This window comes from Hakea prostrata, chromosome 7 (genome assembly GCF_041222555.1).
Source record: "Hakea prostrata isolate BN-2017 chromosome 7, UWA_Hpros_2, whole genome shotgun sequence".
Lineage (NCBI taxonomy): Eukaryota > Viridiplantae > Streptophyta > Magnoliopsida > Proteales > Proteaceae > Hakea > Hakea prostrata.
This window is the reverse complement of record NC_142606.1, coordinates 2,510,835-2,536,180: the sequence shown is the minus strand read 5'-3', so window position 1 is coordinate 2,536,180 and position 25,346 is coordinate 2,510,835. Positions and strand designations below refer to the sequence as shown.

At 37.0% G+C, this 25,346-nt stretch overlaps 4 protein-coding genes and 5 non-coding genes across 10 annotated transcripts; 8 read left to right on the top strand and 1 right to left on the bottom strand.

Annotated features, from left to right (window-relative positions):
• Nucleotides 1-525: 525 nt before the first annotated feature.
• Nucleotides 526-2,280, bottom strand: XRCC3 (homolog of X-ray repair cross complementing 3 (XRCC3)). The gene has a single exon (XM_089162980.1). It carries the CDS (start codon nucleotides 1,957-1,959, stop codon nucleotides 1,075-1,077), a length of 885 nt encoding a protein of 294 aa, XP_089019106.1. The 5' UTR covers nucleotides 1,960-2,280; the 3' UTR covers nucleotides 526-1,074.
• Nucleotides 2,281-4,210: 1,930 nt separating this feature from the next.
• LOC149008941 (small nucleolar RNA snoR64a) lies at nucleotides 4,211-4,283 on the top strand. The gene has a single exon (XR_016174923.1). It is a non-coding gene; the product is annotated as a small nucleolar RNA snoR64a (small nucleolar RNA).
• Nucleotides 4,284-4,396: 113 nt separating this feature from the next.
• LOC149008940 (small nucleolar RNA R38) lies at nucleotides 4,397-4,479 on the top strand. The gene has a single exon (XR_016174899.1). It is a non-coding gene; the product is annotated as a small nucleolar RNA R38 (small nucleolar RNA).
• A 99-nt stretch (nucleotides 4,480-4,578) lies between these two features.
• LOC149008939 (small nucleolar RNA snoR20a) lies at nucleotides 4,579-4,667 on the top strand. The gene has a single exon (XR_016174925.1). It is a non-coding gene; the product is annotated as a small nucleolar RNA snoR20a (small nucleolar RNA).
• Nucleotides 4,668-4,752: 85 nt separating this feature from the next.
• LOC149008938 (small nucleolar RNA R38) lies at nucleotides 4,753-4,835 on the top strand. The gene has a single exon (XR_016174900.1). It is a non-coding gene; the product is annotated as a small nucleolar RNA R38 (small nucleolar RNA).
• Nucleotides 4,836-13,953: 9,118 nt separating this feature from the next.
• Nucleotides 13,954-16,840, top strand: LOC149008937 (photosystem I reaction center subunit N, chloroplastic-like). Of its 2 annotated transcripts, XM_089162304.1 has the most exons (4): nucleotides 13,954-14,589; nucleotides 14,868-14,892; nucleotides 16,095-16,195; nucleotides 16,295-16,840. In XM_089162304.1, exons 1-4 carry the CDS (start codon nucleotides 14,287-14,289, stop codon nucleotides 16,382-16,384), a joined length of 519 nt encoding a protein of 172 aa, XP_089018430.1. In that variant the 5' UTR covers nucleotides 13,954-14,286; the 3' UTR covers nucleotides 16,385-16,840. The 2 variants fall into 2 exon arrangements, with proteins under 2 accessions (XP_089018430.1, XP_089018429.1); XM_089162303.1 differs by lacking the exons at nucleotides 16,095-16,195; nucleotides 16,295-16,840 and having other exon boundaries at nucleotides 13,958-14,589; nucleotides 14,794-14,960.
• A 1,622-nt stretch (nucleotides 16,841-18,462) lies between these two features.
• On the top strand, nucleotides 18,463-18,534 carry TRNAQ-UUG (transfer RNA glutamine (anticodon UUG)). Its single transcript has one exon. It is a non-coding gene; the product is annotated as a tRNA-Gln (tRNA).
• Nucleotides 18,535-19,267: 733 nt separating this feature from the next.
• On the top strand, nucleotides 19,268-20,486 carry LOC149008935 (uncharacterized). The gene has a single exon (XM_089163130.1). It carries the CDS (start codon nucleotides 19,377-19,379, stop codon nucleotides 20,373-20,375), a length of 999 nt encoding a protein of 332 aa, XP_089019256.1. The 5' UTR covers nucleotides 19,268-19,376; the 3' UTR covers nucleotides 20,376-20,486.
• Nucleotides 20,487-23,178: 2,692 nt separating this feature from the next.
• LOC149008934 (putative indole-3-pyruvate monooxygenase YUCCA10) lies at nucleotides 23,179-24,584 on the top strand. The gene is made up of 4 exons (XM_089160899.1): nucleotides 23,179-23,805; nucleotides 23,878-24,111; nucleotides 24,208-24,330; nucleotides 24,414-24,584. The coding sequence occupies exons 1-4, from the start codon at nucleotides 23,179-23,181 to the stop codon at nucleotides 24,582-24,584; spliced, it is 1,155 nt and encodes a 384-aa protein (XP_089017025.1).
• The last annotated feature ends 762 nt before the right edge of the window (nucleotides 24,585-25,346 follow it).

Below are 25,346 nucleotides of genomic sequence, written 5' to 3'. Positions count from 1 at the left end.
ACACACATCAGATACAGAAATTCCCAATCTTTTGAGGTACAATAATTTATATAATGGAAATCAAATTCCAGGGAACAGAGCTTCTTCTGTTGAATTTGTTCATGGTTGCTAAATTTAGTGACAATGGGAGCCAAAACACAATTGTGGGGAAAACATCCAGCAAGGAAGACTTGAATTTAAAATTCTTTTGGTGGGCATAAACAAGGATACAAAACCAAGCCTCAGAGGTCCTTCAAATACCAGAACCAAAATAGACCCAAACAGAGGGGAAATAAAAAAAAAACAAATTACATTTTCATCCCAAAAACCCCTTCTCTAAGAATCTTCGACTCACAAGCAGCTTCAGGTAAATGGGGTGCAAAAACGACCTGCAATTTCCTTCTTGTCCTCACAGACTTGATCCCAATAGCTCCATCTTCCAAGCCTGATCTTTACCAACAATCACATCATCCCTCGCAAGAACACCTTGATTTCAAGTTTGCCTGGCAACCTAGCAGGGAAACCTGCCTTCCAGATGAGTACAAGCACAGCACAATTGTGGGGAAAACTCAGCAAGGAAGACTTGAATTTAAAATTCTTTTGGTGGGCATAAACAAGGATACAAAACCAAGCCTCAGAGGTCCTTCAAATACCAGAACCAAAATAGACCCAAAGGGGAAATAAAAAAAATCTTTACATGTTCATTCCAAAAACCCATTCTCTCAGAATCTTCGACTCACAAGCAGCTTCAGGTAAATGGGGTGCAAAAACGACCTGCAATTTCCTTCTTGTCCTCACAAGACTTGAATCCCCAATAGCTCCATCTTCCAAGCCTGAATCTTTACCAACAATCTCATCATCCCTCGACAAGAACAACCTTGAATTTACAAAGTTTGCCTAGGCCAACCCTAAAGCAGGGCAAACCTGCCTTCCAGATGAGTACAAGCACAGCACAATTGTGAGGAAAAACTCCAGCAAGGAAGACTTGAATTTCAAAATTCTTTATGTGGGCATAAACAAGGATACAAAACCAAGCCTCAGACGTCCTTAAAATACTAGAACCAAAATAGACCCAAACAGGGGGAGGGGGAATCTTTACATGTTCATTCCAAAAACCCCTTCTCTCAGAATCTTCAACTCACAAGCAGCTTCTGGTAAATGGGGTGCAAAAAGGACCTGCAATTTCCTTCTTGTCCTCACAAGATTTGAATCCCCAATAGCTCCATCTTCCAAGCCTGAATCTTTACCAACAATCTCATCATCCCTCGACAAGAACAACCTTGAATTTACACAGTTTGCCCAGGCCAACCCTAAAGCAGGGCAAACCTGCCTTCCAGATGAGTACAAGCACCTCATATTTCCAACTCTCAGCCCATGAACACCATCAGATGCCACAACATCGACAACCTGATTCGTAACTACAACAGCAAGTCCATACCTTTTTGCTTGCGATTTCAATTTCCCTGAAATCCTGAAAAACAGAGATGACCTTCGCTTGAGATCGGCCGGGGTGTTTTCGAATTCTGAACGAAAGAGTGCTGCGATCGAATCAATCACAATCAACTTCACGGGTAATTTTGAAGGTGGGTTTGTCAGCAGAGCATCAATTCTGTCTAATAGAACAAGTAATTCTTCAGCAGACTGGACAGCACGAACAAAGATGAAATCACAAGGATCCCGAGGGGGGAAGAGATGGGGGTGAGATGAACGGAAGGCGAAGGAGAGTTGTTTGAGGCGGCGAAGGGGAAAATGGAATTCAGAGTGAATGTAGAGGGAGGAGGCTCTGAGTCCTCCATGAGATACAGGAAGCTGAGCACAGAGGACTAGTTGGAGACAGATTTGTGTTTTGCCACAGCCGCTCTCGGCAACGAGTTCAGTGATTGAGTTGCAGGGGATACCACCAGCGAGGACAGTGTCAATGATTGGACAACCAGTGGTCAATTTCGGAGTGATTAGGTGGAGAGGGTTTTCTGGTTTCATCAGAAGCAGTTATTGAGGAGGGTTTTGGTCCTTTTGGACCTTGATAGGAACCAGGAAGCAGTGAAGATTTGGATTTGCTAGAACCTCAGAACTATCTTGTGGAAGAAGAAGAACAGAAGCTCATCTGATGATGAGAAGTTGCAGCACCACCCGAGGAATTGCTCTCAGTCATCATCGTCGGCAAGCCAATTCCAGGGAAGAGATGGGGTTTCGCAGCAGAAAAAATGTCGAGATTAATTTTTCTATTTTTTTGTGGGAGCGGCCAAGGAATGAGGGTAGTTACGTAAATTTACTTCCTGGCTTCAAAGTTTTTAAATTTTCATGTGGAGCCCCTGAACTTATCTGATTTAAGTGACAGGACCTTTTTTATTATTACATTTTTAAAATTTTCATTGTACACACGATGGTCACAGCCAAGGTTCGACATGTTGGCCTGTGTCGCTAGGGTCCGGCGACATGTCGCTAAAAGTGTATTTCAACTCATTTTGACTTGAAATTTAACGTGTAACTTAATTTGAGGTCAATAAACACATTGAGAATGTTATTTTGACCTAAAACATCACTTAACCTAAAGTTTATAATTGGCACATGTCCAGCTATAAGCGAGCAAAACTAGAAGTTTAGAAAATTCATATAAACTAATGTAAATATGCAAAGAGAACACAAATACACAATTAGTAAAGAGATGTACTAAAGTTTATAATTCATTATACAATTACGTTGAGTATGGCTCATGTTTCACATATTGTTGCCAACGGACATAGGGTCCCTATGTAACTTTGGCAAAAAGCGAACGAAAAATCGGCGAAAAACAAACGAAAGGTTGTTATATATGGCAAACGATATATAGCCGACACAGGGCGATATGTCGTCGACTTATTGTTTTATCGGTGTCGCTGGGGGTGTTGTGTCGCCCCGTGTCGGCGATATGGAACTATGGTTACAGCCCTAACCATAGATGAAATAGACAAGCTTTGCCTCCCCCTTCGTCGACATTTTGCACTCTGGTACTGAAATAGACAAACTTTGCATCCTCTCCGGCGTCTACGTGAGGCAACAAGAATCTTAAGTAAGAGAGGGATTCCTAATCATCATATTTGAGTTCTTTCATACCATGCGTTCAAATGAGAAAAAAAAAAAACCTTTCTAAAGAGTTTATGAGACGATTGCATTTCTTCTTCTCTGGTCCCTTTGCAAAGAGCCTACCAGTAGTCTATGCTCAATGATACAAGCAAAAAGAAGGAACCATCATTTATAATTAGTAATGGAAGAACAATTTTTAGTGTTTTTCTAGAACACCAAAGAATGCCAAGAAACTTTTGATTAAATGGGTCGTTCTTTTGTTTTTAAGAAACAAACTGGTCCAATTTTAACGTCTAAGAATGTTTTTAAAAACAACTTTGACTTGTTTCGTCGTTCTTAAAAACAAAAAAACATATCAAAATTATTTTAAAATGGACATTCAACCAAAACTTCATTCATAAGCAACTTTTAATTTCTTCTAGTTTTCATTATAATATTTTTAGTTTTTCTAATGATTTTTTCAAACAGTTAAAATTGTTTTAAGAACACAATTTATTGATTTTTTTGTAAGAACTGTTTTTTAATAAAACCCAAGAAAACGATAGTCCTTAAGAACATGAACATCATTCTAAAGAAAAAAGGTTACTAAACACGCCCTTTAGGCCTTAGGGTTAGGGTTGGGTGCTTACGGCATGGATTTGAAAATTTGTAAATTTGTAAAACCTCATAAAACTATATTTACAAGAGTACCCCCAATCTTTGATTTAAGCCGTTGGATTTTAACTTGATAACGTGGCAAACACTTAGCGTTAGCGTGCTGCTAACCGGGTTATCGCAAAGAAATCCTTGGGTTGGGTTAAACTAACCCGGCCCGACTCATTGGCAGCCGCCGCACGGCCCGCACCCCTAACCCTAACGTTCGGCTGCAAAGCCCTATAAATTTAAATCCCTCGACGCTCTATGCCGTGACAGATCAGAAACCCTAGTTAGCTCTCTTGGATGTTTTGAATTTGGTTTGCAATTTTTCTCTAGTTCTGCGATCTTAGGTTACAAAACCCCAAAATTTTCTGTTTCTTCCCTCTCCGCTCTCTTCTTCTTCTTCTTCACAGTCTTTTGGTGGTTTCCTCTTGGGTAGTGTTATCGATTCAAGGGTAATTAGGTTCTCAGTTTTCCTCCTCGTTTCTTTATTATTGTTATTTTTTAAATTTTGTTCGAAGAGGCCAAGTGATGAATTTTCTGACTCGAATGCTCAATAACTGATTGAGTATGATGATTTATAGTTGAATAGGAAGAGCTGATGCCTCTCTAGATATCCAGATTTGTTTTTTTTTTCCTCCTTTTCCTGAGCATAAATTGTTTTAGCATCCTTTTCTTTTTAAATTTCGAACTTTATTTTTCTGTAGTTTTTCTACGGCATTATGGATGATGAGATATTGAAATCAACAGTTATCCCTGTCTGATTCATTGGTGCTGATGCTTATCAACTCTGACATCTTTGCTGTTGGCTCTTTTCTTATTAATTGGTATCGTCTTTCTATTTTCCTTTTTTCCCCTTCCATCTCTTTCAATAGAAAAAATTACTAAACTCTATATATTGCCGATGATGACACATAATATGGTTGACTGAAGTGCAAGTACTTTCATTTGCATTGTGTCGAAATTCATGAACTAGGACGGTCTGAGGCATGAACATACTTTGGTAATAGGGTTTCTAAACTTTTTTTTTGTTTTTTTTTTTGAGTTGTATTGTGAAAGATTGGTATGGCTTAAAAGCGTTGAGGATGAGGAGAATTTATAGAACAGTTATCCCTGTCTGATGCATTCATGCTGATCTATATTGAATCTGACCGTTAAAGTTGCCCTTGAGGCCGTCTCTGATTTTGTCATACGAAATGTTTCTTGGTTATCTATGGGAATGGGGATCTTTTGCAGGCATTCCCTGACCCTGTTTTACTATTCCTTTATCTCTTTTATGGGATGTTTTGTCAATTGCTTTTTCTTAGTTTTGATTTTTGATTTTCTGTTTCTTGCCATGGAGGTGGGTTTCAGTGCAATGGCAGGGTAGGATTGCTCCTTAATATCTGGTTATGGTTGGGGAGAGGAGTCTCTCCTACATTGGCCTTTTTCCTATTTTTGTGTGGTTGTGTAAACGAATAAATTCTGTTTAGTTGAAGTTTGAAACAGAAAGATTTTCATTCGTCCAACAATGTCTATTCAGTGCTTATCTTCTTGAGCATTTCCATTGATTACTTATATGGTTTTTCTTGGAAGTGAATTTGGATTTCTAATGGTTTTTGCAGGCACTCAGGCTGTGTTTGTTTGTTGGTTGGAATAAACGTGGGTGAAAGAAAAAAACGATAGAGAAATTCAAAAACAATTATTTTTTTTAAAATCTTAAGTGTTGATTGTTTGTGGTGGAAAAGTTAAGAGATAAATTTTCTTAAATTTAGGAACTTGTTTAGTGAGTGGTATGTCTATTTTTTCACTTCAAATTTTTTAAAATCTTACAAAATGTGTGTGATTTATAATCTAACATTTTTTCACAAGTAACACAATTTTTTAAGGCCACTTTTGTTTGCAGCTATCAAACAAAGGTTGTGCTGTTTACCAAAAAAAAAATAAAATCAAGCAAAGGTTGTGTGGTAAAAAAATATGTAAGCTACATGTGCAGTGGGGGTGAGGGAGAATGAAAGAAAATAAGACTGTCTTTGTTTGTTGGAATAAAGGTGGGGTGGGAAAATTATTTAAAAAGTTAAATTTTTTTACTATTTCTTAAAAGTGTATATCGTTTGGTTGTTTGATTGTTTGGGGGTGGGAAAGTGAGAAATAAATTTCCTTGAATTAAGAAAATTTCTTTATCACCCAATGGCTTTCTAGAATCCAAAAAAGTTAGTCGGATTTTGTGAAAAAGTTTGGAAAAGTAAAAGGTAGAACCTATCATTATTATTTTTCACAAAATTTTTTCTTTTTCTTTTCCTCATTCCACTATACATGGGATTTACATGTTTTTTTCACTTTTTTTTACTCTCTTCACATTTGTGTGTGGGTAAAAAAACATGTGGATCTTATGCATAATGAGGTGAGGGAAAAGGGAAGGAAATGAAAAGATTTTACGGAAAAGTTATAATGGTGGGTTTTACTTTTTATTTTTTAAAATTTTTTTACAAAATTCCACCAAATTTGCAGGGGTTTGAAAACACCTTAGGGTTGGAAAGTTGGACTACCATCTAACCAGACAAGTTTTCTTTATTCAAAAAAGTTTGTCTCTTCCTTTTTCACCTCAAACAACCAAATAATACTTTACCAAAAAAAAAAAAACCAAATAATATACATGTTTAGGAAAAGTAAATTTTTCCCACACATTTTTTCCCACCAATCTTTATTCCATCAAACAATTAGGCTTTGTTTGTTTGCAAAGGTGGGGTGGGAAAAAAGAGTTGGAAAAAAAATATGTGGATCTCATGTGTAGTGGGGTGAATGGAAAGGAAATGAAAGGGTTTTGTGAAAAAGTGATAGGGGAGTATTTCACTTTTTATTTTTCCTAATTTTTTCACAAAGTTTCACCAAATATGTGGGGTTTTAAAATGGCATGAGGTGGGAAAGTTGAGTTATCACCTCAACAGACAAGTTTCTCCCACTTTTCCCCCAAGCAACCAAACAATCTAACATTTTATGATTTAAATGAAAAGTAAGAAATATACAATTTTTTCAAGAATTTTCCAATCCTTTTTTCCCACCCCACCTTTATTCCAGCAAACAAATGTAGCCTAAAGGAATTTTGTGAGAAAATGTTAACTATGGGTCTTAGTTTTTAGTTTTTCATAATTTAAGAATATTATCTATAATTTTTCACTCTCAAGTAAAGTAAACAAACCATACTTTTAGGGTTTAAAGAAAAATTTGTTTTTTCAAAATTTTTTTCACCTCGCCTTTATTCTAGCAAACAAACGCAGCCTTAGGATTTTCTTGGAATCTTTTTCTCTTCAATTTTAGGTCCACTGCAGCAAAGGGATATTTTCAAGTTTATAAGAGCGTACATTACAATATTCAATCCCGGTGGGGAAGACTTAATGATTTGACCATGGCTGTGTTTTTCCTTAATATGTACTTAAAATATGCAATTAGGATTTAGACTTTAGGATGTTTGTATGAAGCCTGTTTCTTGTAAGTTAGCTGTATACAATTTCAATGTAAGTGGTTGGTTTGTGCATCTCTTTATATTTTCTGTTGGGGTAAATGTATTACAAATTCTACAAAATACAAAAAGTGAAATTGTAACACAATTAAAAGATGAAGATCCTTAGCCAATCCTTAGTCATTCCGGAGAGCTTGAAGTTGCAACAGAATGAACCACCGATCAATGAAGTTGAGTCACACCTTGAGTGCTATCTTTAAGGTAATTGATGCACTCTACTACCAAAGGTTCTTCGTACCACCACCTCCAAGATAAAGCAACCTCCAACTAGAAGATGAATAAGTTCTTCTAATCCTTTCAAGGGCCAAAAGCTGAACAACACTTAAACAACTCAGAAAAAATACTTTATAAACAACATGTGAGTGATGAGTGTTTCCGCCCCACTGTAAGGATTTGGGTTTATATAGCCCCTCATCTTACACCCCTTAGATTCTTAAGTCATGAATTGGATTTAGGATTTAATCCATTCAATAACCTCAACCTCACTCATGGTAATGGCCATGAATGGTCATGAAGTTGAAATGAGAATTGATGGTCAAGAGTTAGAATTGAAGTAAATTCCACCCTTTAAGTAACCCCACCACGAACCCGATCAAGACTATTAAGACCCTGACCAATGTCTGAAGGCCTCATAACCAGGTCTGAAGGCCTCCTTTACTCATGGTGCCTCATTACCACCCTTACCTCATGGGTCCCACACACTAACAAAATATTTAAAATAAAAGAAATGCAAATTAATTTTAAATCTTAATATAAATTTTAATAGAAAAACCTAACATTTTCTTTTCTTGGATCAAAAACAGAAAATTTGTAATGAAAGGATTTAATCAGACACGCACATCACGCACATCCCCATTTTATGTTACAGGGATTCAAAATACATACCTCTTCAAGCAGAGGGCAACTGTCTCTTGCTTGCTATTTAAACAATGGCAGCAGATCATCAGAAAATTTGATTACATGTCAATACACAACAGTGGTTTAATTGAAGTTGGGGTTGCAACTGTGTTAATACACATCAAAGTTTACATATCCCATCTTTAGATTTGAAATTTTTTCCTCTTCCATTTAAAGTTCAGAATTCAAAAAGCTTCTGCTGGCCCACAAGATTAAAGGTTCTCTGAAACCTACCAGTCAAATTTGATTGTGGGGAAATGGTGACAAATGAAGTACCAATCATCGTGAGGAAATCTCACCTTATCCACACTCCAACCACACATAAATATCAAGCATCATCTTCCCCTTCCATGTCACCTAAATCAAATCCGTAATACTGATAAGAAGAGAGAAATAATAACTACCCAGATTACTCTGTTTCCTTCAAAAACTCATTTTGAAGCAATGGCAACTGTTAATTAGAGTGTATTGGCATGTAGTTATGCGATCTCTGTCACTGCATCGTCGGATGTTAACTGGAAGCTTCCCTTAGTCGCTTCTTCATCTTTTCAGGTCCTAAATTGCCAGTGATCAAGGCTCAACAGATCAAGATAGTTTCTGACAACCAGAAAGCGATAGGAGCTAGTGAGGGAAGAAGGGCTGTACTTGTTTTCCTTGCAGCTGCTCTTTTTGCTGGTGCCACCTCCAGTGCCTCGGCCAATGCCGGAGTCATCGAAGAATACCTTGAGAAAAGCAAAGCTAACAAGGTGCGCCGATGATTATTGCTGTGTTCCTGTGTGTTTCATCATTCTCATTACCGCCAATCAAGATCATAGTTTCTAATCTTAGAAGTAAATTATATAAAGCATAAATTTTTATATATTACACAAAAGTTTGAAGATCTAGCCACAAAAGAGAGGTTTCATTGCTTTTCATTTGGTGATATGGATTTGTTTATGTACCCTCTACTAGGAAATTTTCAAGATTGATTTTGTTAAATCATTCTTAGTATTGAAGCTTAAAATTAAACATGAATGTTTATGAAGGAACTGAATGACAAGAAGGGATTTTTCTTGGGAGCAGTGCTTACGTGGCACTGTTCCAAGCAGCCAACGGTTGGATTTTCATTTAGATGCTTAGACTAAATCTCGAATGTATATTATTAGCATGTACATTAAATCCCAACTTAAGTGAGAATAAACCGTTTCGATTATGTTTCAAACGAACCGAACCATCTGAGGTTCAAATCAAATCCATGTTTCTTCAATTTTGATTGCATTAGAACGGGTCCACCATTTCGGCCCAAAGCTTCGGTGCTCGCTCCGGCTACGATGAACCAAGCTGCTCTGCCTCCAGGTACAACCAGCGCCTTAACCGGGTTCTTAGATTTTCTCTCATGTGTTTCTCCATCATCACCTTTAACTGCATTCTTTGGCTTTTCAGTCACAAAATTCACTCTTACTTTTTCAGTTACAGAAGCAGAAAAGAGGGCAAATTTGCCGCCACACTTTCCAAGCTCTGCAACTAACTATTTCACCAAAATTTCCTTGTGCAAGATTTCTATCACAAGCTACATTAGCACGAGATGTGATCTTTCTTGGGACACCCAGCTGCTCATTTCAAGATATTTTTTTGTTTTTGTTTTAGTAAGATTTCTACAAAGATGGGATCTTAGCTAGTTGTCTGAGAAACCCAATTGCTTTGTTGCATTTTTTTTCTTCCTGAAATTTCAACCGGAACAAGGCAAGATGGGATTTTAATTTCATATATGTACCTGAATCTTCTTCTTGACAACAACATCGTTACCCCGAAGTGGAACCCAGCTTGAACCCCCTCGAGAACCCTACTGCTCAACCCCAAATCCTAGTCGGTTCTTACTCTAACCCCGACTGGTATTTCACGATCTGGTTCCGATGTAATCCAGAATCTCTCCGGTTTCGAAATTCTGCGAGGAACGATGTATAATGGAAGCCGATTGCGCGAGCATTGTAGTCTCGCTGGTTGAGCCGAGCCATTTCGCGCTGGTTGTGGCTGCCGGGCGTTTGGTGCATCACGGTTGCCGAGCACCGGCGCTTTGGGCGGAAATGGGTTTGAGTTGAACCTCAATATGGTTCGGTTCGTTTAAAACATAAATCGAAATGGTTTATTCTCACTTAATTGGGGTTTAATGCACATGCTGATAATGGACAATAGAGATTTAATCTAGGCATCTAAATGAAAATCCAACCGTTGGTTGCTTGGAGCAGTGCCACGTAAGCACTGCCCCCAAGCAAAATCCGACAAGAAGAGGTAAGCCACTAGTGGAGCAAACTTCGCGCGTGCATACACAGTTGAGTTTGGATCATGTAAATTTCCTGAGAACTTCACCGGCTGTCAAGATCTTGCCAAGCAAAAGGTTTGAATTACTGTTCTGTTTTGTGAATCTTTGTTGTGTTTAATTGTTAATTATGTTTATCTGAGTTTAATCTTTATTTTCTTTACTAGGGTGATGCAGAAATTATCATTCTCATTTAGATTGGCATGGCTTAAAAACGTTGAGGATGAGGAGAATTTATAGAACAGTTATCCCTGTCTGATGCATTCATGCTGATCTATATTGAATCTGACCATTAAAGTTCAGGCTGTCTCTGATTTTGTCATACGAAATGTTTCTTGGTTATCTATGGGAATGGGGCTCTTTTGCAGGCATCCCCTTCCCCTGTTTTACTATTCCTTTATGTCTTTTAAGGGATGTTTTGTCAATTGCTTTTTCTTAGTTTTGATTTTCTGTTTCTTGCCACGGAGTTGGGTTCAGTGCATTGACAGGGTAGGATTGCTCCTTAATATCTGGTTATGGTTGGGGAGCAGTCTCTCCTACTTGGCCTTTTTCCAATTTTTGTGTGGTTGTGTAAACGAATAAATTCTGTTTAGTTGTTGAAGTTTGAAGCAGATAAAGATTTTCATTCGTCCAACAATGTCTATGCAGTGCTTATCTTCTTGAGCATTTCCATTGATGACTTAGTGTGGTTTTTCTTAGGAATGAATTTGGATTTATTGCGAGGAACTAGGATTGCTCTGCGGCACACAGGCTGGCTTTGTTTGTTTCTTGGAATAAATGTGGGGTTAAATTTTTTTTTTTTTTTTTAATTTTAAAAGTGTAGATTGTTTTTGGTTGTGGTAGGAAAGTTAGATAAAAATTTTCTTAAATTAAGGAACTTGTTTAGTGAGTGGTTAAGTCTATTTTTTTACTTCAAATTTTTTTAAAATCCTACAAAATGTGTAGGATTTTGTGGAAAAAAGTGAAAAAGTAAAATGTGAAATTTACAATAAACACTTTTTTCACAAATAATACAATTTTTTTGAGGCTACTTTTCTTTGCAAATGTCAAAGAAAGGTGGTGTGGGAAAAAAAAATGTAGGTCACATGTGTAGTGGTATGAAAGAAAATAAGGTAGCGATTGTTTGTTGGAATAAAGGTGAGGTGGGAAAATTCTTTGTAAAATTAATTTTTTTTAATTTTTCTTAAAAGTTTATATTGTTTGGTTGTTTGAGGTGGGAAAGTGAGACAAACTCCTTTAAATCAAGAAAACTTTTCTGGTAAGAAAACTTTTCAAAGTCGTTTTTTTCCTTTTTCCCTCTCTCCATTATATATGGGGTCAACATGTTTTTTTTCTCTTCCCACTTTTGCACACAAATGTAAGGGGTGGAAAAAAGAACATGTGAGACTCATGTGTAATGAGGTGAGGGAGGACTGAGGAGGGAAGGAAATGAAAGGGTTTTGTGGAAAAGTAGTAGTGGCGGGTTTTACTTTTTACTTTTCTAAATTTTTTTCACAAAATTCCACCAAATTGTAGGGTTTTTAAAAGCCTTGGGGTAGAAAAGTTGAACTGTCACCTCACCAGACAAGTTTTCTTGATTCATATAAGTTTGTCTCTCACTTTTTTACCCCAAACAACTAAATAATATATGTTATTAGGAAAAGTAGAAAAATTTTGTTTTTTTAAAGAATTTTCCCATACATTTTCCCCCCCCACTAACCTGTATTCCAGCAAACAAACACAGTCTAAGGCTGCCTTTGTTTGTAAAGTTGGGTGAAAAAAAAAACATTAGGTTTCATGTGTAGTGGGGTGAGGGTAGGGGTGTAAATGGATAACCGAAATCCGCTTCCGAATTCGCATCCGCATCCGTTTAGGGGTATCCGAATCCGTCCGATTATTAATAGGATACGGATATGGTATACCCCTTTCTTATCGAATATTACCCGATAAAATTATCCGATTAAGTTACTTATTTAGATTTATTATTCTTATTTTTCTAGATTTTCTACTAAAATTAGTTACCAAAGTTGTTAAATTCTTAAATTTCAAACCTAGCTAGCTCTCACAAATAAAAAGGTAAAGATGTAAATAGGTAGTCGAAAATGTATATTCAATCTATATTAATGCCCATTTAGAAGAATCTACTTAAGAAAATAACTATCCGATTATCATCCGAATCCGATAGAATCGTCAAAAACCGTTAGGATATTATCCGAATCCGGTCCGTTTACACCCTAGGTGAGGGAGAAGGAAATGAAAAGAAAGAGTTTTGTGGAAAAGTGATAGTGGTGGGTCTTAAATTTTACTTTTCTCAATTTTTTCACAAAGTCTCACAAAAAATGTGGGGTTAAAAATGGTTTGGGGTGGGAAAATTGGATGTTACATCACCTGACACTCTCACTTTCCCACCCTAAGCAACCAAACAATTTAGCATTTTAGGATTTAAAGAAAAAGTAAGAAATTTACACATTTTTCAAGAATTTTTCCATCATTTTTTCCCCACCCCACCTTTATTCCAGCAAATAAACGTAGCCTAAAGGAATTTTGTGAAAAAAGTGTTAATTGTGGGTTTATTTTTTTGTTTTTATTATTTTTTATAAAGTTCCAAATATTTTTGGTTTTGAGCTTTGGGAAGTTACTTGCCTTCTAGTTTTTTTTAATTTAATAATATTGTCTCTAATTTATCATTCTCAAGCAATCAAACAAACTATACTTTTAGAATTTAAATGAAAATTTGATTTTTAAAATTTTTTCCACTCTGCTTTTATTCTATCAAACAAACACAGTCTTAGGGTTTTCTTGGAATTTTTTTCTCTTCAATTTCTAGTCCACTGCAGCAAAGGGATGTTTTCAAGTTTATAAGAGCGTACATTCCAATATTCAATTCCGGTGGGGAAAACTTAATGATTTGACCATGGCTGTGTTTTATCTTCATACGTACTTAAAATATGCAATTAGGCTTTAGACTTTCGGATGTTTGTATCGCTGGTGCCTGTTTCTTGTAGGTTAGCTGTATACAATTTCAATGGAAGTGGTTGGTTTGTGCATCTCTTTATATTTTATTTTCTTGGATCAAAAACAGAAAATTTGTGAAGAAAACGATTTAATCAGATACGCACATCCCCATTTTATGTTACAGGGATTCAAATCACATACCTCTTCAAGCAGAGGGCAACTGTCTCTGTTGCTTGCTATTTAAACAATGGCAGCAGACCATCAGAATTTTTTTTTTTTTGCAAGGAGACAATAAGAGGGGACAAGAGCCCAAGACATCCGGTCGTTTCGGCCGGGGGATTGACCAAACCATCCTCTTCAAGCAGAGGGCCCTTGCGCTCGGCTCTTGCCCTCGGTTGCCGCCCCGGTTCGCTGTGCCGGCTCTCTCCCCGTGGCTCCAATCCGGGGGTCTTCCCGTGCCGTTCTCGTTCCCCGTCTTCGCGTCCTTCCTCTCGGCCCCTCCCTTCTTGGGCGCGTCCTCCTCCGGCCCCTCCGCTCTCGCTGGCTGTGGGGTGCTGCAACTCTCCGGTCGGCCTCTCCCTCAGACTTTCTTTGGAAAGCCAAATCCTGCTCTGTTATCGGCTGGAGAACAAGAGAAATCATCATCAGAAAATTTGATTACATGTCAATACACAACAGTGGTTTAATTGAAGTTGGGGTTGCAACTGTGTTAATACACATCAAAGTTTACATATCCCATCTTTAGATTTGAATTTTTTTCCTCTTCCATTTAAAGTTCAGAATTCAAAAAGCTTCTGCTGACCCACAAGATTAAAGGTTCTCTGAAACCTACCAGTCAAATTTGATTGTGGGGAAATGGTGACAAATAAAGCATCATCTTCCCCTTCCATGTCACCTAAATCAAATCCGTAATACAGATAGGAAGAGAGAAATAATAACTACCCAGATCACTCTGTTTCCTTCAGAAACTCATTTTGAAGCAATGGCAGCTGTTAATTACAGTGTATTGGCATGTAGTTATGCGATCTTTGTCACTGCATCGTCGGATGTTAACTGGAAGCTTCCCTCAGTCGCTTCTTCATCTTTTTCAGGTCCTAAATTGCCAGTGATCAAGGCTCAACAGATCAAGATAGTTTCTGACAACCAGAAAGTTATAGGAGCTAGTGAGGGAAGAAGGGCTGCATTTGTTTTCCTTGCAGCTGCTCTTTTTGCTGGTGCCACCTCCAGTGCCTCGGCCAATGCCGGAGTCATCGAAGAATACCTTGAGAAAAGCAAAGCTAACAAGGTGCGCCGATGATTATTGCTGTGTTCCTGTGTGTTTCATCATTCTCATTACCGCCAATCAAGATCATAGTTTCTAATCTTAGAAGTAAATTATATAAAGCATAAATTTTTATATATTACACAAAAGTTTGTAGATCTAGCCACAAAAGGAGGTTTTATTGCTTTTCATTTGGTGATATGGATTTGTTTATGTACCCTCTACTAGGAAATTTTCAAGATTGATTTTGTTAAATCATTCTTAGTACTGAAGCTTAAAATTAAACATGAATGTTTATGAAGGAACTGAATGACAAGAAGAGATTTTGCTTGGGAGCAATGCTTACGTGGCATTGCTCCAAGCAGCCAACGGTTGGATTTTCAGTTAGATGCTTAGACTAAATCTCGATTGTACATTATTAGCATGTGCATTAAATCCCAACTTAAGTGAGAATAAACCGTTTCGATTTATGTTTCAAACGAACTGAACCATCTGAGGTTCAAATCAAATCCATGTTTCTTCAATTTTGATTGCATTAGAACGGGTCCACCATTTCGGCCCAAAGCTTCGGTGCTCTGGTGACGATGAACCAAGCTGCTCTGCCTGCAGGTACAACCAGCGCCTTAACCGGGTTCTTAGATTTTCTCTCATGTGTTTCTCCGTCATCACCTTTAACTGCATTCTTTGGCTTTTCAGTCACAAAATTCACTCTTACATTTTCAGTTACGGAAGCAGAAAAGAGGGCAAATTTGCCGCCAAAATTTCCTTTTGCAAGATTTCTATCACAAGCTACATTAGCACGAGATGTGATCTTTCTTGGGACACCCAGCTGCTCATTTCAAGATATTTTTTTGCTTTTGTTTTAGTAAGATTTCTACAAAGATGGGATCTTAGCTTGTTGTCTGAGAAACCCAATTGCTTTGTTGCATTTTTTTTCTTCCTGAAATTTCAACCGGAACAAGGCAAGATGGGATTTTAGTTTCATATCTGTACCTGAATCTTCTTCCTGACAACAACATCGTTACCCCGAAAGTGGAACCCAAGCTTGAACCCTACTGCTCAACCCCAAATCCTAATTCTAGTTCTTACTCTAACCCTGACCTGAGTATTTCACTGAATCTGGTTCCGATGTAATCCAAGAATCTCTCCGGTTTCAGAAATTGCTGCAGAGGGAAACGATGTATAATGGAAAGCCGATTGCGACGAAGCATTGTAGTCTCTGCCTGGGTTGAGCCGAGCCATTTCCGGCGCTGGTTGTGGCTGCAGCAGGAGCAGTTTGGTGCATCACAGTTGCCGGAGCACCAACATTTTGGGCGGAAATGGGTTTGAGTTGAACCTCAATATGGTTTGGTTCGTTTAAAACATAAATCGAAATGGTTTATTCTCACTTAATTGGGGTTTAATGCACATGCTGATAATGGACAATGGAGATTTAATCTAGGCATCTAAATGAAAATCTAACCGTTGGTTGCTTGGAGCAGTGCCACGTAAGCACTGCCCCCAAGCAAAATCCGACAAGAAGAGGTAAGCCACTAGTGGAGCAAACTTCGCGCGTGCATACACAGTTGAGTTTGGATCATGTAAATTTCCTGAGACCTTCACCGGCTGTCAAGATCTTGCCAAGCAAAAGGTTTGAATTACTGTTCTGTTTTGTGAATCTTTGTTGTGTTTAATTGTTAATTATGTTTATCTGAGTTTAATCTTTATTTCCTTTACTAGGGTGATGCAGAAAGTACCATTCATTTCAGATGATTTAGAACTAGAATGTAAAGGGAAGGATAAGTACAAGTGTGGTTCAAATGTTTTCTGGAAGTGGTGAACAATCAATATGTCTGTAATCTCTCCAGTTTGTATCCTATTACTTTGAATGAATTTTCCCATTGCAAAAGTACCATTCATTTCAGATGATTTAGAACTAGACTGTGAAGAGAAGGATAAGTGCAAGTCTGGTTCAAATGTTTTCTGGAAGTGGTGAACAATCAATTTGTCTGTAATCTCTCCAGTTTGTATCCTATAATTTTCCCATTGCAATCTTTTGTCTTCTGTACTTCAAGGAACTATTGAATACTCCAGGAATGGACTCACTTGAGGATTATCATTAACTGGTGAATGAAACAGTTAACTAGGAATCCTCTAATGGATTGCACAAAGATTAGAACTGAGCAAAGCATTTCTAGGTTATAATTATAAACATTCACATCTGTTATCTTTTTTGGGAGATGAAGCTAACAATTATTTAAGGATAATAAAAGTAAGGGTACAAGATGGATTCTCTGCGTTTCTTAATTGCATCTAATCTCCTTCAGATTTGAAAGGAAAAAGAAAAAAACAGATTTTGTATAGAGAGAATGATAATTTTTAATGAAACTGGAGCTTTCTCTGTGTCAACTGTCTACACTAATCACTTCACATAAACAAAGCCAACAATAATTTTTTATTCATTTGATAATAAATCTGACATTAGCGATGTAGGTATGAAGCCTAATTGACAGCTCTCGTAATGCTGATTTATTGGTTAAAGGATCTAGATTGTTAGGTATTTCTAAAGTTTTTGATGGTTACAACCACTTTTTTGAATGTTAAACAATATATCTTATTTTGTTGGGTATTTCAACCCAGCTTTGGCTAATCTAATGTCATTGTTTGGATAAAAAAATAATTTGAAAACTCCCTAGAGGATGGTTTGCGACTCTGCTCATTAAGACCAAGTTGAGAAAAACCAAAATCAGTCTATACGAATTTCATTGTGGAACTACTGTTATTGCCTCCAGAAATTTTAACCTGGAGAGATTATTATTGACCAAACAAAAAAAATTCTATAGCTCTTAAACTAACATATTGGTTAGTATTCAATCATAAATTAGTCAAGAAAGGTGTTATTGGAGATTCTTCCATAAATTTCTTCAAATAAGGGGTTCAAGGGTTTATATGTCATTTTAAGTAGTTATTAACGAATTTGTCTATGCAAGCTGAACTAACTTTCAGAACTAGACCTGTAAACGGATTGGATTCGGCTCGGATATACCAGTATCCGAATCCGATTAGCAAATCCGCTATCCGAATCCGGCAAAAATTTAGAGAAGGCATCCGAATTCGAATCCGAAACTTTATCAGATCTCCGATAATAATCCGATCCGATAAACTATCTGATTATTGATTGATAATTGTCATTTTTTTTAATAAATTTCTAATTTCCGATTACTGAATACCACTATCCGAATCCGATTATCGGTATCCGAATTCGATTATCATCCATTTTTAAAGAAAAAAATGTTAAATACTTTACTCTATCCGGATATTATCCGATCCAATAAGCAATTATCCAAATCCGAATCCGGTTGCTTAGTGGACGGATACGGATACCCTTAAACGAATACGAATACGAATTCGGAGGCGAATTTCGACTATCCATTTACAGGTCTATCCAAAACAACGAGCCTAACAGGTGTGGCAGGGGGTTTGGCTTCAATGAGCAAGTCAGCGAAAGCCCACAGCTTGAGTAAAACTAAAAAGGTTGTAGAGCTTTGAACACTGAAAGTAGGTTTGGTGTGCGTACTTGATGCCATGAGTTAATAAGGTCTATACAGGAGCTTCATCCTTTGCAGGGTACTTGCTGTGTGTCACATTTAAGTTGTTGTTATTGACAATGGTATTTAAGTCTGAGTATAACTCCATGACCAAATCTAGTTTCAGAGATTTAGGGATAGACAGTTACAGCTCTGTCAAATCTTTCTTATCCTTTTTCCTTGTTATGGAAAACTCCTTGGGTCAATTGAGTTTGGGCCAGCCCAACCTCATCATGATATATATAAGCTTTCTCATGTAGAAGGAAAAGCAAGGGAATGTTTAAGTATTTAAATAAAAAAATATTTCATTTCTGTACACGCCTGTGAGCTCGGTTCCATGGTGTAGTGGTTAGCACTCTGGACTTTGAATCCAGCGACCTGGGTTCGAATCCCGGTGGGACCTTGATTCACTTTTCGTTTTTGCACTTCCTTTGTTCATATACTTGATTCTGAGATTTTTCTAGAATCCCTAAAACCCCATTCTCCATTCACAAAACCCTAAAACCTAATCCCCCAATTCACGCAACCAAGACAAAACGCGGAAACATCATTCTCATTTCATTTTCTAGGGTTTCCTATCGAATTCTGAATTTTAAAACTCATCAGTTCAATGGATAACCTCATTCTGGTCGTCAAGTGGGCAATAAAGATTAGTTTTTCAATTTTCAACGGATATAATATTCAAAATCCACGTCATAGTGTACGTCCAACATTTTTGAACGTTGACTTGAATGACACCTTCAAAAACAAGGTCACTTTAGTAATTTAATTTAGTTTTGGTTTTCCAATCGTTACGGTAACAACGAACGTGTTGACTTGACTCAGATTGGAGAAGAAAAACGACTCTGAAACTTCTCAGAAACCCCTGACCCGGGTGGGTTATTGGACGACTCAGTCAGCAATTGCCAACTTCGCAAATCTGGAGGCATTTCATTTCCGTAAGTATACCCTGGCTTTTCAATATTTCCAACTATATCATCATAGATTCCAATCTGTTTCGAAATATCATAGGTTCTTTGGTTATAAACTACGACCACAAGCACTGAATCTATTCCAAGTTAGTCTTTGCCCACAACGCACGTTTGAAGGCAGTCTATTTTGTAGTTAAATAAAAGTCAAAGGGTATTTTGATGACCCAAAGTCCTCATCGATAAAAACATAGACACCAGATAAGAGCAGAGACAAGCCTCGTTGCAGGGTAAGCAAAGAAGAAGTGAAATCTCAAGAACCAGCAAGAGAAAAACAATGGATAGAGAACCAGAAGAGCTTCAGTTTCTAGGTTTGTTTGGGATCTACAAGGAATCCTGCAAGATTATCATCAATTGGAGAAAAATTTTCAGCAAAATCACCTTTTCACTCATTCTTCCCCTCAGTTTCATCTTCTTAGCTCATATTCAAATCTCTGAAGTCATCTTCTCCAAAATCATCCGAAACAAAGTAGCCTTGGATGGCACTCGTTCTGGCACAGTTTCTTATTATCGTCTCAGCGATCGAATCTCTTCAGAATGGACTACTTTCTGGCTCTTCAAAGCAGCCTATTTAGTTTTCTTCCTCATCTTCTCACTTCTCTCAACCTCTGCTATCGTCTACACCGTAGCTTCTATTTACACTTCTAAAGAACTAAGCTTCAAGAAGGTCATGACCGTTGTTCCTAAGGTGTGGAAACGCCTCATGGTCACCTTCTTATGGAACTTCATTATCGTTTTCCTCTACAACGTTTTTGCAGCGTTCTTCTTTGTTCTAGCTATTATCACCGTCGCTCCTGGAACTGGAAAGGAAGTTCTTCTTATCTGTCTTCTTGCTCTCTACTTCTCTGGAATTGTATATATCAGTGTTGTCTGGCACTTGGCTTCGGTGATTTCTGTTTTAGAAGATTTCAAAGGAATCGAAGCTATGAAGAAAAGCCAGGACTTGATTAAGGGGAAAAAATGGCTTGCCTGTGCAATATTTGTGAAATTGAATCTTGCTTTTGTATTCGTACAGACAGGATTTGAGAAGTTGGTGGTGCACGGTGAGCAATTGGGAATGGGAAGTAGGGTTTTGTATGGGATGGTTTGCCTCTTTTTGCTACTGGTGTTGTTTCTGTTTGGGCTTGTGGTTCAGTCTGTGTTCTACTTCGTCTGCAAATCGTATCGCCATGAAAGCATCGACAAGTCTTGCTTGGCCGATCATCTTGAGGTATATCTTGGAGACTATGAGCCTCTTACGAGCAAGGATGTTCAACTGGAACAGTATCATGTCTGAATTCTTCCCCACTTCTTGATCTGATGATTTTCAGTTCGTATAGATGAATCTGGTTTTCATAATCGTTGTTGTATTATTTGTCATGTATAAAATAATTTTGGTTTCAATTCCTTTCTCTCTCTCTCTCATAAATTAGATAACTCTGGGCGAGGCGCATGCGCATCCATAATAAAATAAGCGGACATTTTGACCAATAAAATAGAAAAAAAAAGAAAAAAAAAAAAGAAAAAGAAAAAACAAGTGGATATTTTCCTCAAGTCAGGATGTCAATGACTTTGATGTATAAATGTTATGTATTTATTTTATTTTTTATTTTATTTTTGGATAGAATAAATGTTATTTACTTTTAGACTCGTAGGTCTTTTATGTATAAAACTTGGAAGCTTATCGTTGAAGAAAAAAAATACATCCATTGTTAAAGAATTGGAAGCAATCTAGTTCTTCAAATTTTCCATCTCTAATTCTCTGGAACCAAAGATCAGCAATGGCCTATGAATATGGATTTTGTTGAAGATGTTCCCGACTTCATTGATTACCTCACTGATCTCCTTGTACCACTCCTTTCCTATCTTCTGTTTTTTCCTTCTTGATTTCTAGTAAGGAGCTGGTCATGACAAGTGTCTTCAGGTAGTCAAGGGGTAGGAAGAATCTTTTCACCCATCGAATGAGGGAGCAATAAAGTCATTTTACTACCAAGGGGCATTTGGATAATTTGTATTTCAAAATTTAAATGAGTTAAATGGTTGTAAGGGCATATAGGTAATTTTACCCACTGTTTAATAGTAAAACTTTAACTGTAGTAATTGTAATTTTTCATGCGGTGCTATATAATTTAGAACATAATAGTGGGTGGTCATTAGTTTCACTCCAATAATAGTAAATGCCATGTAAAAATTTTTTTTTTTTTTTTTGAATAGATAATGTACTCTCTTTAGATAATTTTTCGAATTAAAATTTTATCAAACCATGTTCCAACTTTCAGATCTTAATGATTTTTATACATTAAATATGTGGATATTACATAATATACCATCAGGTAAAATCAAACCCAATAGTATCTCCTCACTAAGAGGTGATAGTCTTACCAATTAAGCAATTCTTTCAATGGTAATAATTTAGTATTAGTATTATTGTAGAAAATATCAAATGTAATTAATTGTGGCATAATCTATAAATTTCCGGTAACATGAGCTCACTTTTTAGCAAGTAAAGATAACTAAAAATTCATGGATATTCTTTCCAGTTCCCTCACAGGAGGTAGAGGATATCTTCCATGAGGATTATTTTGGCTTTGCCATTGCATATTTGCCTTATTTAGCTTAAGTCATTCATTGACCTATTTGGTTACACGAATCGAGAGACTTATTTTAAATCTCTGGATTCATGAATGTGAGATTTATACCCGTTTGATTGTGAAAATCTCTAGATTCATGAAATCTAGAGATTCATCTTTTTACACTAAAAAGGTGAATATATAGATTTATTGGTATGGGAGATTCATGATATTTTTATATATTTACACTTGAGAAAATATCAAATGTAATTAATTGTGACTTAATCCATAAATTTTGGGTAACATGAGCTCCCTTTTTAGCAAGTAAAGATAACTAAAAATTCCAGTTCCCCAATAGGAGGTAGAGGAGATCCTCCAAGTGGATTATTCTGGCTTTGCCATTGCATAGTTGCCTTATTTAGCTTAAGCCATTCATTAAGGCCTGTTTGGTTACATGAATTCAGAGATTTGAAATCTTTGGATTCAATTTTTTTTGGGTAATAATCTTTGGATTCATGAATGTGAGATTTATACCCGTTTGGTTGTGAAAATCTATAGATTCATGAAATATAGAGATTCATATTTTTACACTAAAAACATGAAAATATAGATTCATGATATTTTTATTTACACTTGAGAAAATATCAAATGTAATTAATTGTGACTTAATCTATTCATTTCCGGTAACACGAGCTCCCTTTTTAGCAAGTAAAGATAACTAAAAATTCATCGACAGTCTTTCCGGTTCCTCCACAGGAGGTAGAGGATTTCCTCCAAGCAGATTATTCTGGCTTTGCCATTGCATAGTTGCCTTATTTAGCTTAAGTGGCCTATTTGGTTACATGAATCCAGAGAGTTGACATCTTTGGATTCATGCATGAATGTGAGATTTATACTTGTTTGGTTGTGAAAATCTTTAGATTCCTAGAGATTCATCTTTTTACACTAAAAAGGTGAATTTGTAGATTTATGAGTATGAGGTGAAATCGAGAGATTCATAATATTTTTATTTACACTAGAGAAAATATCAAATGTAATTAATTGTAACTTAATCTATAAATTTCCAGTAATACAAGCTCCCTTTTTAGCTAGTGAAGATAACTAAAAATTCATCGCCCAGAGGAGGTGGAGGAGATCTTCCAAGCGGATTATTCTGCCTTTTTAACCTCAACAGCTAAACTTGCGAACTGAAACATGTGAAAATATAGAATCAAATTAAGATCAACCAGCCTTATTAAAACAGATTTACTCACATCCCAACACACAATTTTAACGGCTTTTAATTTTGTTTCCTAAAACGAAATTCTGTTTGGCTGTATTTTCACCGCATCTTAAGGTGGAGTTTTCATAAATTCCCATCTCTCTTCTTTCTCTCCATCTCGTCCCTCCTGCTCTCCCATCTCTTGCAATTCAATAACCTCCTCAATCTTCTCTTTCTTCCTTCCCTCTCTCCCTCCTTTCGCTTGTTTCATAAAAAGGTTTTCCATATTCAAGCAAGAAGATTCAAGGAAAGAGGGAGAGAGGGGTAGAATGGAAGGTTCAAATATCATAGAAGAAGTTGTTGTTATAGTAGGAGCAGGACCTGCAGGAATAGGCGTCGCTGCATGCTTAAACACCCTTTCAATTCCAAACATAGTTCTTGAGAGAGAGGATTGCATTGCTTCTTTATGGAAAAAACACTCTTATGATCGTCTCAAGCTTCACTTAGCAAAGCAATTCTGTGCACTCCCTCACATGCAATTCCCCTATGATGCACCAACGTTCGTCAACAAGAAAGGCTTCATCAATTACTTGGACACTTATATTTCTCGCTTCAAAATAGACCCAAGATATCAACGTTGCGTGGAGTTGGCCGAGTACGACGAAGCTTCCTGCAAATGGCATGTCCTTGCCAGAAACCTTCTCTCAGGTGACACTGAGGAATATGAAAGTAAGTTCTTGGTTGTGGCTACTGGAGAGAATAGCGAGGGATATATCCCTAAAGTTCCAGGATTGGAAACTTTTGGTGGTGAGGTTCTGCACTCCTCCCAATATAAGAATGGAGACTTCTACACTGACAAAGATGTTTTGGTCATTGGCTCTGGCAATTCTGGCATGGAGATAGCCTTTGATCTCTCAAACTACGAAGCAAGAGTCTCCTTGGTCATTCGCAGCCCGGTAATCTTTTCTTACACAGAATTGCAGGAACATGAATTACAGAATATGTGAATCCGTTATTAATGTTTACAGGTTCATGTGCTCTCCAAAGAAGTGGTGTATCTGGGCATGGTTTTATTGACGGAAGGCTTCCCGGTTGACGTTGTGGATCCTATAGTGGTGAATCTCAACACAATGCAACAGGGAGATGTTACAAAAATAGTTCAAAAACCAAAGGAAGGACCATTTACTCTCAAGGTAATCACAGGCCGATCTCCAACCATAGATGTTGGGACTATCAGGAAGATTAAGAAGGGAGAGATTAAAGTAAGTTGTACTATTACTGCTTTAATTAAATAATGTTACATACAAAACTGGAATCAATCTTATATTATTACATGCATGTGATGGCAAATATATTAGGTTTTTCCTGGAATGTCAAACATAAAAGGAAACCAGGTCACCTTTGAAAATGGAGAAGCCTATGAGTTTGATGCAATAATCTTTGGCACAGGATACAGAAGCAGAGCTCGTGATTGGCTGAAGGTACTAATTAATCCATTATTGATCTTAATTTGAAGCTAAAGAGATTACTTAATTAGGGTTGTTAATTTTATGATGCAATGTAGGGTGGAGATGATTTATTTGGCCAAAATGGAATGCCTAAAGAGCCTTTCCCCAACCACTGGAAAGGAGGATCTGGTCTTTACGATGTGGGATTTGCACAGAGAGGTTTGCAGGGCATTGCAGCTGATGCTAAAAATATAGCAGCTGATATTAATAGTGTCCTGAAGGCCTGAATTCAAGAGTGCATGGGTGTAATGGTAGAAGATGTATAGTTAAATGAAGTTATTGTATATCTTTTTGCATGGTTGATGAGATATAATATGTTACTTATATGCTAAAGCAAAAAAAAAAATGGAAAAGGGAAGTGTAGAGAATTATTTTTCCCCTTCACTTCATTTGGTTACAAGTGAAGTGACATTAATTTTATTGAGTTTTGGTGGACAACATTCATGTAACATTTGAATCAACTAATGTTATGAATTTTTTTTTCTCTCTCTTTTTTTTTTTTTTTTGTTGGTAATTCAAATTCATTCAACCAAAGAAGTACAAACATCCGAGTTACAAAGCTTGGATAACCAAGAAGTGGACCTTGGTCAGTGAACTCTGCTCGGCACAGAGACAACCATCCTAGCTAGGGAGTCAACACAGCTTTTAGTCTCCCTTGGAGAAAAAACAAACACACAATCTAAGAATTTAGAGGCCAAGAAATTGACGTCCTTAACTACATTTCAAAACCAAGCATGACTCTAACAGTTGATATTGGGGTGGGATTTTAAGCTGATGGAGGGGTTTCTTTATCAAACACAGGAAAATGTTTTCAATTGAGAAGAAGCAAGCGAAGCTATAGTTTTTCCATTTTTGAGAAATTTTGGTAAATTGCACCTGCTTTTGTTAATGATCAAACATGGAATCAAAGAATGACTAAAGAAGTTGCAACCAACATTGCCTTAAGCAACGGTAATTTTACGCAAGAAGATTAAATTTAAAAGTTCAAT